Source organism: Anthonomus grandis, chromosome 7 (assembly GCF_022605725.1).
Source record: "Anthonomus grandis grandis chromosome 7, icAntGran1.3, whole genome shotgun sequence".
In the NCBI taxonomy this organism is placed as follows: Eukaryota; Metazoa; Arthropoda; class Insecta; order Coleoptera; family Curculionidae; genus Anthonomus; species Anthonomus grandis.
Genome location: NC_065552.1, coordinates 2,626,803 through 2,643,669, shown reverse-complemented (window position 1 = coordinate 2,643,669; position 16,867 = coordinate 2,626,803). Strand labels below are relative to the sequence as shown.

Genomic DNA, 16,867 nt, shown 5'->3' with positions numbered 1-16,867 from the left:
TCCAGATGCCGGCTTCACTACCAATGAGCGGGAGTCACTGGAGGTCATGCTGCGCACTCACTTCCCAGACTCCAACTCATCTCGCGATCCTCCTAGCTGTTCGCGGGCTCCGATTCGCTTAGAGTTCGAGACTCCTAGAAGAATAATTACCTACGAGAGGATGAAATGGGCAATCAAGACCTTCCCCCCCTTCAAATCTCCGACGAAAACGGGTTAGAAGTACTAACCCCACACATAGTCAGACTATTCAGGACGTCCCTTGCTCAGGGCTACGTCCCAAAGTTATGGCGTCAAGTGAAAGTCGTCTTCATTCCTAAACCCGGAAAAAGCGACTTTACAGATCCCAAATCGTACCGACCTATCAGCCTTACCACCTTTATGCTGAAGGCAATGGAGAGGCTGTTTCTGAGAGATTGATCGGTACCTTAAGGAAAGCATCCTGGTCAACAAACCACTGCATATGCACCAATATGCCTATCAGGCGGGCAAATCCACGGACCTGGCCCTACACCACCTCGTGAGGAAGTTTCTAGACATTGAAGGGGCGTTCGACAACACCCCTTTCGCATTAATCTGCCAAACATTCGAGAGCCGCGGCTCAGAACCCTGTTGGGATTTGAGTGAATAGAGGCCATGCTCTCGAAACGTCATATATCTGCCCAGCTCAACAACGAGATTGTCGAAACGTTGGCGGCTAGGGGCTGCCCGCAGGGAGGAGTATTGTCCCCTACCTTGTGGTGCCTTATGGTCGACAGCCTGATAAATCTTTTAAACAATGCTGGCCTATACACAAAGGCCTACGCTGATGATCTGGTGATCGTCCTCGGCGACCTACGTGCTGGCGAGACCGGTCACGCAAAAATTTGGTCACGGGCCATACAGGAATGTCCTCTTGAATACAAAGATGTAGTTGCTAAAACCAGACAACTGAGCGATCTTTAGTGAATCCATGTTGATGATCTCCAATCATTTACTGAAATATGTCAGATAGAATTACCTCTACATAGTGCCCGAACAGCTTAGGAATTGCAGAGAAGGTAATAATGGAACGATCATTAATTATGTTACTTTTATTCCCAGATTTAAAAATAGGACTTACATGAGTTAACTACTAGCCATTAGGAAAAGTTCAAGAAGTTAGGGACATATTAAAAATGTGAAATAATGGAAGGAAAAGTGTCAAAATCAGCTGGGGAATTCGAGAGGTTTCTATTCTTGTTAAATACAGATGAAGAAACAGCTCTTTTGACATAATAGAAGAGCCTTGGTTGGACTGAGATTTGATAAACCTCCAAAAGCATTTGCTATTTTTTAGCATTCTAGATGGTGAACTGAAGGACAGAGCACTCAAATATGAGTAATCGTTCTGTGTGCTAATTCCTTACGAATAACTAGACTTTTGAATTCTGTAGAAAACCAGTGGTGGGTAATGTTTTTTTTAAAGGCACGTACAGATTCACACAATCAGGAACAACAGACTAGAGGTTTCCAGAAGTCTTATTTACGTTATCTTTACCAATTATGAGAGCTAATTATTATATGTAGAAATTTGTAACAATGCTACTGGTGATCTAAGTAATCAGCGTTATTTTTATTTGGTAGTTGCTGCCCAAGAGCAGGCTTGACCAGATCATTATATTTAGATGAAGTAGAATAGAAAAGTAGTAAAGCAAAGATCAAGAATTGTCATCATGATCGTTAAAGACTGCGTTGAGCTGCATTAAACCAAGAAAAGTAAATGGAGGAATTTAAATGCAGCCAATTCAATATTCAGTATTATCCAGATCTCTTTAACTGAATTGTCAGCAGTTGATAAACGATACGATTTCACGGTGTCTTATTGTTCGTTCGCTACACGCAGTCTAGTTCCATTTAGGACAAGAAACAGCGAAATCTCTTTAGTTTAGTTTTTATGTCCCTGACATTTTGATAAAAGAATGACGCATCATCTGCTGTAGACACCGAGACAGTGTTGGATCTAACTGAAAATTTGTCTCTCTTCACTTCCGGTCCTTCAGGAGAGACTCTTTATGGCAACAATGTGACACATTTAACATTTGACATGTTTAGTTGCTTTCCAAGATATAAGTGTAAGTACATGAGCCACTGACGTTTATCAGCTGCAGATAGTGAAGAATGTTCAAAACAGCGATCAAAAGCGTTTTGGGATTGTTTTGACCTGACGAGTGATTTTGCTTCAGAATTGGCACCAGCCATATTGAAGAGCTACTAGGCCTGCATCCAATTGGATAAATCCTCTTTACATAGGCATGGACTACTGTTTCTGTTAATATAGGTATGTATTATCTGGAAACAGAGATGTTTGAGAGGGAAATGGGAATTGATGGAATTCCCATTTCCATCTCTTCATCCATTTCTTGATGGGAATCTAAGATCCTTGAGTAAGTTTGAATCTTGATCCAGCTTTGTCAACCTAGCCTCTAACGATTCATTTGCTTGTAGGAGCTTTATTAATTCGGGAATCACTGTTACTGTTCGTGGAAAAAGTCCATTATTCTCGAATGAAATATTGACTTCATGAAAACCACAAGATATTGTTCGGAAATCATGTTCTGAAAACACGTGAAAGCCTCTTTCATTTGGGTTTTCAAAAGAATAACAACATTTGTTGGTGAGCTGTTTTCCCGACTGGTTATCCACAGTGTAACACGTAACTCTTCATTTAAGTGACTTGAGCCTCTTATGTAGTAAATTTTGATAAATAGAAAAATTGCAAACTATCGCACCAACTTACACCACACCTACCGCAAGCCATGATATAAATCAAAATACAAATTTTCCATGCTCTCAAATCTACGAACTCGTTGACTCGTAGATCACTAAAAGGCACAGTTAAAACTTAGTTCTCCAAACTCGTTGTTTCAAAAAAAAGAAATTTCTATTGTTTCCCTTGAAAATTACGCGTGGAAGGTCAACAAATATTCTGGATATCATGGTCAGCCGAGTATATAAAGAGCCGCGTCGCCGCTGCAAGTCAGTTGTTAGTTCAGTGCAGTTCGGAATATTGGCGCGATATTTAAATCAGACCTAAATAGTATTAAATAAATACAGTGAAAATAAAGATTTTTAGTAGACGTGATTGTGTTTAGTAGTGTAAGTGTGTAAATAAATTAACTGACTATTTTTGCGTATCGATTATTTTAATTCACACCTTAGTGAACGATAAAACGCTTAAATGCGTAAAAATCACAAATCTATCACTATTTATTTGTGAAAAATAAATCGAATTGTCGAATTGAATAAAAAATATTGAGAAGGTTAATAATTTGAAAGCTTCATTAAAAGGATTTTAATTAAAAATTCCTTTTACATGGTAAGAGAATATTTAAATTGCAGCTCCTCGTCTCTACTTCCATAATTGGTATTTGTTTTTTTGTTAAAAGCTGTAATATGGTACTTTCTTATATTCTTAGTTTTTAGTTAATTGTAGATTCTTTGTATGCGTGTAAGGAAATAAATACTTGAGTATTGAATTGACAGAGCTTAAGAGATACATGTCTCGACTTAAACATCCGAAGACTATGCCTGCGTTAAGCTAAATCTCATCCCAGAGCAAGGTATCACGGATATACGTAATGAAAATATGTTTCTTCTACAAGGTGACCATAACTATTTAATAAAAATAACATTTCAAGTTGATTGAGACAGTAAGTTTGAGAGTGTGGGTGAAAATCAACGCTCAGTCCATTTTTTAACATAAAAAAGCATCTCAGGGCAAGGTATCATGGACATGCGTGCATAATAAAATGATGTTTCAAGTCTGATAGCTTTATAACTCTCTCTACTTAACGAAAGACTTACCTAGGGGATGAGATCGAATGATATGGCACCTCGGTGTTGTGTCCTATAAGGTCCTGATTATTCTCGACTATGCCCCAGGGGGCGATTCCCAGAGTGTTCACCCTGCCGGTCCTTTGTGACCTTTCAAGTAACAAAGCATCTCCCACGTGTTTTGTTACACCTGAAAGATAAAAACGTGAGAATTCTAATAAAACCTTAGGTCTTGTAGCTTCTCTGTATTTTTATTATTAAGAGAACAGTGTAAACGTACTAATTAAACCAGAAGTGATGTTGTGGTATGTAGTGGATCAAAACTGTGATTCTAAGTTCGTTTACATCGACAGAAACAGATCCTCCTCCGCATAACCAGCGGAAGTAATTTCATTGAAAATCCATCAATCCTCAATTTAAAGGCCATTTTCTCCATGCAATTGCATCCCATTTTCCAATTCGAGTCTATGGAAAATTGCCCGGCTCATTTTATAGGGTTTTCCTTCTCGCCATCCGCCCACCTTGTCGAGCCCTTTATTGTCGTTAAAGTGAGTTTTATCCGAGCCATTACAGTGGAATAAGTCAATTAACGCATACAATGTGCCGCTACTATGCTTAAATTAAACCCTTAGAAATTTTACGTGGTAGATATCGGAACGACAATATGACTCCCTGGTCCACTATAAAGGGAATTCCACAGTTACAGATCGCCTATTAGGGCAAATGGCCCTTGTAATTTAGTTAGTTGCCCTCCTATTAATGCAGGAGCGGGTGATTTAAGTGGCTTGTCACACACTTAATTGCTTGTTTTAAGGCTTATGGCGATGTTGCTATTATGGGAAGAACGTAATTAAGTGTTGCTACAAGTTATTGAGTGCATTCATAGCACCACAGCAGTTATTATTGTTAAGGATATTAATTTTAAGGTTGATTAGTTTAACCGTTTTAGGTTAAGTTTTACGTAACCTTGGCAACATTGGATTCTTTAAGTAGATGTATCAGCTAGTCAAGACATTGTCAAGAGTTTAAGAGAGAGAGAGGGTCTTGTTTTTGGTCATAACCTACCTAGATAAAGTTTTCTTGATTAAATGCTTTTACACAAAATGTGCGTTTTATTTAAATAAAAAACTAAAATATGAACGATTATTAGTTTGGCAACTATGTAATTTAAGAAGACTTGACTTGCATGGGGTATAAAATAAAGACTGCTGTATATTACTAAATTGGTTTATTTAAAAAGAAGATGCCAAAAAGCACTCCAATACGAATAGTACCACCAAAGAGAACGAAAACTTCTTAACCTAACATTGTCTAAAGGCACGTGTGCCCTTAAAAATAACTTTTTAGTACTAGTGGCATCATCTATTAAATGGTATACTAAACTGTTTCAGCAAACAGTGATATTGTTTAACATTGTATGTATTCTAACAAGATGTCAACCTGACGACTTACCAGTGTTGGTCCCCCCGGTGAATATCCAGGCCCCAGTGGACCTCGCGGCCTTCAGCAGCCCCTTCCTCAGCACCTTCTTCAGCTTCGGCTGCAGCTCGAAGTTCGCTTTGCCCCCCTGGATCGAGATCAGCAACTTCGGTAGTTCGAGACCCCATTCGCGCGTGATCAGTTGCATCAGGTGGTCGGGTTTGGTGTCGTGTGCTACCCTGATATACTATAGAACGGAATAGTCTATTAATTAAGTATGACAGCTGACATTTGTCATTCTAGAACAGTTATAACGACTAACAGTGTTGCCATGTGACAACTGCCATGTGACAATTTGTCATGCCACGTCGAGGAAACAACTAGCAGTGTTGCTATGTTCAGGTTAGGCAACTACAGCTCACAAAGCAGCTCGGATGTTGATGTTATCCTTGACTAGATGACAAGTGGGAAATTTGACATTCACAGTTATGACATTTCATATCATAAATATTGACAAGTCAACGATTCATAAATATTGACAATTGAAGGCTAAGTCACGGTTTTCGACGCGAGAAAACCCCTCTAATCAGTCTAGTTTGACAAGTGACAAGTAGCAAGTTTGACATTGACGTTTGAACCTTTATTTCCTCATATAGATGTCGCCACTATCAAATAAATTCAAAGCACCGTAATCTTAATATCGAAAGAGGTGAAAAAAATGAGTTCCGAATTTTCAAAGTGCTCTCATGGTCGATGATCGAACCGAAGGAATAAAAAGGGGATTTTTTCAACAGTTTATCGCCGATAAGGCTTAAGATATTGATACCAGACAGGCCCTTAAGGGGGTCGATAATCCTCTTAATGGAAGTGCCGTTTTTAATAATGCAATATCGTCTTGTACCGTTCCATTATTCAGTTCACGGGCTTTGCCATAACGAAAGGCACTTGAACCGAGAGGTAAATAGAAGGATAGGAGACCGAAATTATAGGATCCGGTAAATTGGAACGAGATAACGTCTTTGTGGCCACGACACGCTTCAATAATTATTCAGGAACCTATAAATGCTCTCTATGGAACAACGGATGTGTCGTTAGAAACCGGTAAATTGACGTACTCGTTCCGGTGTTACCAGCTGTGCTTCAATATAGACGTTCTGACAACGTTGGATAGGTTTTGAAAATCTAGCCACCCCTGAAATTGACAAGTGACAGTTTCTAATTCCAGGCAGTTGAACATTATTTACATACAGGAATGGGAAGTCGTTATCGATTTAGTTTGACAGATGACTACTAGAAGAATGATGAAGTTGACAGATATGACAATAATTTTGATAAGTGACAGTTTAAAATTCCAGGCTTTTGAACATGTTTTCGATTCAAAAAAACCCCTCGGATCGTTTGACGTTCAGTAACGTCGAAGACAGTTATGAATATTATATGATTTGACATGCAGACCTAAAATGTCGTCTTTCACTGAATTTGACAGATAACAAATGGTTTAAGGAGACATAATGTTGACAGACATAATATCGATTTTGACAAATAATAGTTTACAATTCCAGGCTTCCAAAAAAGTGTTCATGACATTAACGTACTGGAATGGGATGTCGTTATCGACCAAGTTTGACAGATGACAACTATGAGACACGTTGACAGATTTGACAGTCAGAATTCTGATATTCATCGTTAAAAGCATTATTTTTGAATTGTAGGCAGCACTTTGAACCGCTATGTTGCCATTAAATGATGATAAGAATAAACTGGAATGTGGAAACTGGTAGAAGAAAAACGTTGATATAAAAAGTAACAATTGATGTTGATGTTAGGACCTCAGGCCACAAAATCTAAAGAAAACAAGCGGCTAAATTTATATATGGATCCAATGTTTACTACAATTTGATTGACGTCTTGGCAACACTGAAAGAACTTGACAGATGACAACAGTTGTCGTTGACCATTGAAGTGACGGTTACGTTGTTTGATGTTGACGTAAAGCAGAAAACAAGTCGAACTTGTAATTGGTGATCGTCAAGTGACTTACTTGTGCTTGAGGAGGGTGCGGCCCACCCTGGAACTCCAGGGTGTCATAGGCGTCCGTAAAGGAGGCGTTGACAGATATGACGATGATTTTGACAAGTGACAGTTTAAAATTCAAGACTCTTGAACATGTTTTTAATGCAACAAAATGCCGCGGATCGTTTGACGTTGACAGCTTTCAGTATTATTTCAGATAGCAGGACTGGAATGTCGTCAAGTTTTACAGATGATAACTGGAAGATATGACGTTGACAGATAAGACATCGAAACTTATTATACATATGACACTTATTTTGATAAGTGACAGTCTATAATTCCAGGCAGTTGAACATTTTTTAGATTCAAAACTCCTCGGATCGTTTGACGTTGACAGTTATGAATCTTATTTGAGATGACATTAACATACAGTACTGGGACGTCGTTATCGACCGAGTTTGACAGATGACAAGTAGAGGACGTAACTCAGATTCTTATATTTGTCATTAAAGGAATTATTTCCGAATTGTTGGCAGCAAACTAAACAGATGTCTTACATTTGTAGAATTTCATTTCACGCGTTGACAGTCAATATAGAAATAGGCTCACAATAAAAAATCCGTTGTACACAGGTAGAAACCAAATAAAAAGAAGAAGAAGAGGAATAATGTTGACATAAGAAGTGAAAGATGTGACGTTTGATGTTGACGTTAGAAACTCATGTCGAAATTACTAAAGAAACCGAACGGCTCAATTTACATATCGATCCAATGTTGCCGCAATGTTTTACTGCTTTCCATATTTACAGTTCGAGGTTCGTGCAAGTAATCTGGCTCCATCAATTAAATACTGACTATAATATTCATATGTTAGCAACAACGAAAGAATTTGACAAGTGACAATTGACAGTCGCTTAATTGGTTGACAGATGTTTCTCCATTCCAATATTGCAAAATCGATCTTAGGTGACTTACTTGTGCTTTGGAAGGGTGCGGCCCACCCTGGAACTCCAGGGTACCATAGGCGTCCGTAGGGTGGGCCACGGTACATTTCGACGGATACCAGATCTCCCCAGGGGCCATGGGGTTCGGATCCACCAGGTATTTGTGCTGTTCTAACGTGCGTCCACAACAACATCTGAAAAAATAATAAATTTTGATTATTTTTCTGTGTTTTGTTATATTAGACACCTAGGGAAGAAAAAAACGGATGATTTCTAACGGGGAGAAAATTCAATTTTGACAGCGGAATTTCCGCCTGCGTTAAGTGAAAAAGGAGGTTTTCACCAAACCAAATCAAAGGGAGGTGTTCCAGCCAGATTTTATCGCCATACATTTTGTGTTTTAGTATTAGGAGAAAATGTGGTGCTACTTTATATTAATAGTTCCTAAGTAAAAAAGCGCAGTCGAGTGAGTTGACATATGACAATTTTGACGTTGACACTGATTCTTCTTCTAACACTGTGTTCTTGATGTCAACACGTCAAAAGTATCTTTGATGAATTAAAAGTCAATTTAATGTTATGAAACTTTATGGTAAATTTAAGCAATTGTTCAGTAAATTATTTTAAACAATTTCTTTTTTATTATTCAGGATTCGACAATAAAAAACGCGTTTACTTAGGATTTGACGAACTAAAAGCGCACTTTGCGATTGAGCCAAGGCAAGTGACGTTGACAGTGAAGCCATCTTGGTGTCAACACAACAGTAAATTAAACCGTAGAAAACTAGTGTAAATGTTTGTCATGATATAAGCAAGGTATGTTAAACGAAGAAGTGTCTATTATTCAGGGTTGACCAACAAAAAGATTGTCAAGTGACAGTTTTGACATTGACAGTTGAGTCCTATTGGGAGCAACGTACGATTGAAAACAGTGGATGATAAATTTAGTTTCATGAAACGTAGACCTAAGGGATGAAAAGCAGATTTACCAAATATTTGAATCCATTTAAGTTATATATTGTCCCCTTCTAACTTTGATGTTTTATTGGAAAAAGGAAATTTTTAGTATTCAGGATTCGACAGCAAAAAGCACAATAAGGCAAATTGGTGATATTTCCTAAAATGTTGCATGGACAAGTTTAAACCCTAAACAACATTTGTAAAGAATATTCTTCTGAATAGTCTCATGCTTTTTAATTAATATATGCCCATTGGTTTCTTAGATATTGGGTTTCGAAGTGGACCCTCATTTCACACAAATAAAATGTTTGCTTTGAAATTTGTAAGACACTATTTGACGTACATATCGATTGCCAATTTATTTATTCCTGTTTGCGTTTTCTGATAATAAATCAACGGAAATTTACGAAAGCCGGGAGCATTAAAAATTGAAAAGGCAATTTACTCCGGTGAAAGTAAAACTTCCTTCCCTCTCACTCACTCACTGGGATCCGACTTACAAATCCGGGAAATTTGCAATTTTTCCTATGTAGATCCGTCCTGCATTTCGCCGTTTAAGTTAATTTTATTCAAACAGTTTTTTTTTGAGGAGGAAACTAGATTTTCTTGAAAACTCACGAAGAAATTGATGTTAAACATGTTTTTCCAATACCCGCTCAACTGGATCGCACCTGCAAAATCAACTTTAATGCTGTGTACCGCCACTGCGTCACGACAACTACATACTCTTGCGAGACATTAAAATGAATGGCCTAGTAAACTTATTTGTTTTATTTATTTAACAAGAGATGTAATTTATTTAGCAATAACAATATTTCATGCGAAATGAACAATATTTGTGTATAACTTTATTTAATAGTCATAATAATATGATTTTGTTAAATACTGTGCTTATAGAGCTCCCAATATGTTTAGGGAAACCCCAATATTAAATTAGACATAGGTCACATAATTTGTTGTTTTTCACCTTTTGTGATGGGTAAAAACACTAAATAATCTTATAATAATTTTATCGCTTTTATTTGATAAAAGTTATGAACTACCAACTATTTCTTTTTGAATAAATGACTAAAATCGACATAGTGAAGTCAAGAAAATGGAATCTTTATTGCATGAGTGCCTGTAAGAAAAATAATAATTTGTCTTTTATTGGCATGTCAGTATTTCCAGTTCTAGTAGTCAAAATTTTGCAATTACTGATTTATGGACTATCCGAAGACTTTTTTAGTCTTCTGTAAACAAACGACTAAAATTCATTCACTAAAACTCAAAATATTAGAATTTTTATTCCAGGAGTGCCTGTAAGAAAAAAAAATTATTTGTCTCTTATTGACACGTCAGTATTTTCGGTTCTAGTAGTCCAAATTTTGCAATTAATGATTCACGGATAACTTCGAAGGCCTTTTTAGTGTTCTGTGTAAAACGACGAAAATCCATCTACTAATACTTAATATATATATTGGAATCTTTAGTCCAGGAGTGCCTGTAAGAAAAAAAAAATCTCTCTCTTATTGGCACCTCAATATTTTCGGTTATAGTAGTCTAAGTTTTGTAATTATTGATGCATGGGTTACTGCAAAAATTTTTTAGTCTTTGGTGAAAAAACGACTAAAATCCATCAACTAAAACTCAAAATATTGGAATTTTTATTTCAAGAGTGCCTGTAAGGAAAAAAATTATTTGTGTCTTATTGGCACGACAATATTTTCGGTTCTAGTGAATAAAATTTTGCATTTATTGATTCAAGGACTACTCCGAAGATTTTTTTAGTCTTCTGTGAAAAATCCACTAAAATCCATCATCTAAAACTCAAGATATTGGCATCTCTATTCCAGGAGTGCCTGTAAGAAACAAAATAATTTGTCTCTTATTATCATGTCACTATTTTCGGTTCTAGTAGTCAAAATTTTGCAATTATTGAGCCATGGCCTACTCCGAAGTCTTTTTTAGTCGTTAAGAAAAACGACTAAAATCCATCTACTAATACTCAATATAAGAGTGCCTGTAAGAAAAAAAATAAAATGTCTCTTATTGGCACCTCAATATTTTCGGTTCTAGTGAATAAAATTTTGCATTTATTGATTCAAGGACTACTCCGAAGATTTTTTTAGTTTTCTGTGAAAAAAAGACTAAAATTCATCAAGTAAACCTCAAGATATTGGAATCTTTATTCCAGGTGTGCCTGTGAGACAAAAATTAATTATTTGTCTCGTATTATCATGTCAATATTTTCGGTTCTAGTAGTCAAAATTTTGCAATTATTGAGTCATGGACTACTTCGAAGCCATTTTTAGTCTTCTGTGAAAAATCTACTAAAATCCATCAACTAAAACTCGAGATATTGGAAACCTTACTCCAGGAGTGCGTGTAAGATACCAATTAATTTTTTATGTTTCTTTATTTTTTTTTACATCCTTTTTCCATTTTTTTAACTAATAAAAAGGGTGCATTTATTGCTTACTGTGATTTTAAGTGGTATGATATAGAGTTTTTATATAGCGTGATATTTTTCACAAGCTCAGATTTAATTTATTATATATTTTCCATAATTACAATGTAAATGGATTACGTTAATAAATAAATAAATTTGTCCCTTATAGGCAACCGAATATCTTGGGTTCTAGCAGTCAAAATTTGACAATAATTGCTTTATGGGCTTGATTTATGGACTCCGAGGACTATTTTAACCTATTTGGAAAAAAAGATCAAAATCCATTCACCAAAAGTCAAGAAAATGGTGTTTTTATTCCAGGAGAAGAAAAAAAATTTTCTCTTATTGGTACCTTAATACCTAATATACCAAGGTACCTAAATAGTCTTGGATTGTACTAATTAAAATTCAAAAATTATTGATTTTATGTACTACTCTTAAGGACTCTTTTAGTCTTATAAGATCATATATTTATGTCAGCTAGTTAGAAGATAACTTTTGATAGTAACTGTGGGCATCAGTTGCAGAAGTTAAAGCTTCCCGGTTTTTTCCCTTAATAAAATTTGCAAAATTAATGCTATTAAAGTGAGTTAATTCAAATAGATCAAAAAATGTTTAAGATTTGTACCAAATAATGACGTTAAATGGAGATGTATTAATTTTAAATTTAATTTGTTTTTAGGTAAATCCCGTAATATTAAATTAATCTATATTCTCTAGCATTGACGACTTTTCCTCATAAATCACATTTGTATATGTATACATATATGATTGAGAAAAACATATGCCGTAGAATGGGGCTATTCTGGAAATCAGGGGTAATTTGAGAATTTATCCGAAAAATGTTAAAAGCGGCAACAACGCCCACAGAGTTAATAACAATACGCAAACGCCGCGCAAGGCCATAAGTACACATGCAACCGCGTACTCGAGCGCAGATCGACGAAAGGTAGCTGTTTTATTTTGGCGCGTAAAAATATTAGGAAAAACACGTGTTTTTTGGTGAAAGAACGGTAAGTGGTTAACTTTACTCTGTAAATCTAAACCGATTAATTGTATGATATTGGCACTTAATCCAAATAAAAGTATGGGGTTTTAGGAAGGTGTATTGGTAACATAAACATTTTAGGACTCTTTTGTTTTTTTTTATTCAGTATTTTCTGGAGTGGGGTAATTTGAGAAGTGACTGGGGGCTATTTGAGAAGGCATGGGGGCTATTTGAAAATTGTTAGAAATTGCTTTCAAATGAAATTGGCTTTTTTAGAATGGTATGAGATAATGGTGCGCACTTATAAAAAAACATTTAGCCATGTCAGAAATGGCAAAAATTACGTGCCATATAGGCATTACTCAGAGAAAGCCTTAGCCAGAGCAATAGAAGAAGTAAAAAAAGGGCGGTTAACTTTGGCTAAGGCCTCCGAGCATTTCAAAGTGCCCATCGCCACCATAAGCAGACGTGCTAGGGGGACCAATATATTTGAAAAACCGGGAAGACCTTCAATATTTTCCAAGGAAGAAGAGGGAGTTTGTGAAATACCTAAATATTGTGGCAGCTTGGGGATTTCCCTTTGACATATTGGATCTAAGACTTTTTGCGAAGAATTACCTGGATAAAAAAGGTGTACAGGAGGTTCGTTTGAAGGATAACTTTCCTGGTAGAGATTGGGCATTAGCTTTTCTTAAACGACACGAAAAGCTCATATCAAACTGTCTATCATCCAATATTTCAACTAAAAGAGCTTCACTTTCACCAGAAGTTATCGATAATTTTTTTGATAATGCCCGAGATACTTTATTAGCGGTAAATCTTAGTTTAATGATAAATTATGATGAAACAAACCTTACCGACAACCCAGGCACTAAGAAATATATTTATAAAAGAGGATCAAGGTACCCAGAAAGAGTGATAAATTCGACAAAAATAGCCATAAGCTTAATGTATGCTGGTACTGCTGATGGCCAGATATTACCAGTTTATGTAGTATATAAAGGTGAGCATCTTTGGGACTCATCGACTGAGGGAGGCCCTAAAGGTGCCAGATATAATAGGTCTAAAAGCGGGTGGTTCGATTCCGCTTGTTTTCGAAATTGGTTTTTTACTGTGGTAGTTCCATTTTTTAAAAATAAACCTGGAAAAAAGGTAAGTAGGTATAACAGAGAGGTTTAAGTCATTTTACCCATATTTAATTTTCATTTAAGGCTCTCATTGGGGACAACTTATCTTCTCACTTTTCCGAAGACGTCCTTAAAACGTGCGAGAAAATTGATATTGCATTGTTTGTCAAGCAATGCGACCCATGTCATGCAGCCATTAGACGTCGCATTTTATTCTTCACTTAAGAAATATTGGCGCGAAATTCTGACAACGTGGAAGAAAGGCCAAGGGCGGAAAATGACTACACTCTCAAAAGATGTATTCCCTAGATTGCTTGCACAGCTCCATAACAAGATTGAAGAGAATGGCAAAGGATTTTCCAAAACTGGATTGCACCCTCTAAATCCTGCGCAACCAAAGGAAAGATTACCTGCATCGTCCACCACAGGTACAGATTCTAATATTTTAGATTCAAGCATTTCAAGCTCAGTTTTGGATGTCCTAAAAGAAATGCGTATGGGTAGTTGTGAGCAGCGTAAAGCACCGCGTCGCAAGAAGCTTACTGTAGAAGCAGGAAAAAGTGTTTCTACATCTGATTTGTACCCGTCTACTAGTAGAAATGTTTCTGAAATAAGTTCATGCGAATCATCAGATGATGAAGAAGGCCAGCTACAAAATATTGACGATGAAGACCTTCCCTGTTTTAATTTGAAAAAACCTGATAAAGAAATCCAACCAGAAGAACATGATGATGAAAATCAGCAGTGACGATGATGACCATCCTCTTATAAACTTTAGTAATCTTAAGGTCAATGATTGGGTAGTTGTTCGATACACGGCAACAATTTCAAGCCAATGTTATATAGGACAAATAAAATCCGTTACCCTGCTAAACGGGGAACGGGTTTTCAAAACATCGTTTTTAAAAAAATCCTCCAAAACGGAAAGATTTTTATCTCCTCCTAAGTTAGATGAAGACGAGGTAACAACCGAAATGATTATCATGATACTTAGCCCTCCTAAGATTGAAGGTTCAGGGACCAGGCAATTTTTTACCTTTTCGGATAATCTTTCAGAACTAAACATAAAATAAACATATAGTTACCACTGTTTGTAACCTTCAAGAAACCTTTGTTACCTTCAAACCAGAGTTATTTTTAAGTGTTTTTTTTTGTTTGATCATTTTTTAGAGTTATCTACTTTATGTTTTTTTGTTTACCTATTTTAATTGTAATTTGCAATGTTGCAAGAAATATTTTTTGTTTTGTATATTTTTTTTATATGTTAACATGTTTTTTATTTTTTTAAAAATGTTTTTTTGTTTTCCAAATATTCCCTTCAGTGGATAAATGATGATTTATGCAATTTTAAGCCATATTCTCAAAAAGCCCCACCCTATAGGGCAATTTGAGAAGGCCCTAAAAAAATTTTTTTACGGCTCCCAGAAGAGGAAGCCGTTAGTCAAATATAAGAAATAGATACCTCTATCATAGGTCTTTCCAACGCCATTACGAAATTGATCAAGCTTACTTTTGTCTTATAGATATCACTCAAAAACCTCAAAAAAATTCTCAAATAGCCCCATTCTACGGTGCATGCAAGTTTCTATATATGCATATAAGGAGTTTTTCTTACTAAATTAGACAACCTACAGTTCTCGCTTCACTTTAACTGAATTGTAATTTGAATAAAACAAAAATTGATAAACCATTTGTTATTTTTGGCTTCACTTTATACAATTGGGTTCGATTAATCTGCTGCACCCACTTCTGAAAAAAAAAACAATTTTTTCTTAAATAAAACGTAATTAATTACAGAAGCGACCGCCCTATAATAAATCATTGGAAATAAAAACTTTTAACGCTTAAATTAACGTTTTTATTGCCTAATAGAATGAAACTTTCAATGGCGAATAAATCAGGAATAAATCCATTCAAATAGAGAAAAATTAAATCAAATCATTATTTAACAATACATACAACTTAATTAATATTAATGTGATAAGTAAAAAATTGAATTGGTGTTGATTTCCTGATACGGAAACAGTGTGTTCGGCAAACTTTATGCATATAAATTTATAGAAAGAATGGAACAATAAAATGATTATTGTAATATCTGCACTTTATTGATCGTTTTAATTAGAAAGAAAAGAGAGTAATAGTTCGTATTTGTTCCTTGCACAAATGTTCTTCGTCCATATAACAATAACAAATGGGATCCGTTAATTAGGGAAACTCGAGTTCGCGTTTCCTCTCTACTGGTCTTAATGCATAGGAAAATAAATTCCATGGAAATGTGAGAAAAGTTGGAAAACACGTGAAAAGGGTAAAAATCAATTTTCTCGGTGAACGGGGAAATTTATTATTCCAACGGTCTTATTAAATGGATACGAATGGGGCCGTTTTAAAATGCGCTTTTTGTTGTCGAATCTTGAACATAAATGTGTTTTTTTCAGAAAAATATTAAAAATTAACGAAGTTTAGTTTGGAGGAAAATTGTGCTTTTTGTTGTTTAATCCTAAATATACGAAAGTTCTTTTTTTCGGTGAATGTGATATTCAGTCCGAAGTAAACAATGTGTAACTTTAAGTTGTTGAATCTTAAATATTCAATTCAATTTCATTTTTTAATTCTACGTGAGGGTCCACTTCAAAGCCCAATATCTAAGAAACCAATAGGAATATTCTGATCAAACAAAAAGTATGCTATTCAGAAGAACATTCTTTACAAATAATATTGTTTGGGGTTTAAGCTTGTTCAAGCAACATTTTCGGAAATATCGCCCCCGAATGTCAACTCCCCCTCACATTTTAATTGATTATATTTCAAAACCGGTTTGAGCAAAATAGATCGATCTTAATAAAAATATTACATAGAATCTATATATCAAGCTCAAATGTAAATAACAGCATATAAAGCCCTCCAGGGCATAATTTACTCAATTTTAAAGCAATAAAGTCTGTATTAATTAAAAGCGAATTCCTCAAATAAAACGTTATTAATGCCTCGCTTTCTTTTTTTTAATAAAAAGGCCCTAAAAGCGACGGAAGCGTTGTTTTTTTTTCTTTACGACAAAGGCGTTCTTTTCCAGGGACGTGCACTCTTCAGATTAGGTTTCCTTTTATATTTTATTGCCGACGTCCCGGTTATATAACGTTTCTCCTTTTTCAACGTGTTTCCTCACGTTTCACGGCATGAGAGGGAGAAATCGAAAA

General features: G+C 35.7%; 1 protein-coding gene across 2 annotated transcripts in view; it reads right to left on the bottom strand.

Annotated features, from left to right (window-relative positions):
• LOC126738390 (transient receptor potential cation channel trpm) overlaps positions 1–16,867 on the bottom strand; it is a 191,549-nt gene that overhangs the window by 97,905 nt on the left and 76,777 nt on the right. For both annotated transcript variants that reach the window (XM_050443699.1, XM_050443698.1), the window contains exons 6-8: positions 8,199–8,361; positions 5,245–5,458; positions 3,823–3,982 (exon numbers count right to left, since the gene is read on the bottom strand). In XM_050443699.1, the coding sequence (XP_050299656.1) occupies positions 3,823–3,982; positions 5,245–5,458; positions 8,199–8,361 (537 nt within the window). The remainder of the gene's footprint in view (positions 1–3,822; positions 3,983–5,244; positions 5,459–8,198; positions 8,362–16,867) is intronic.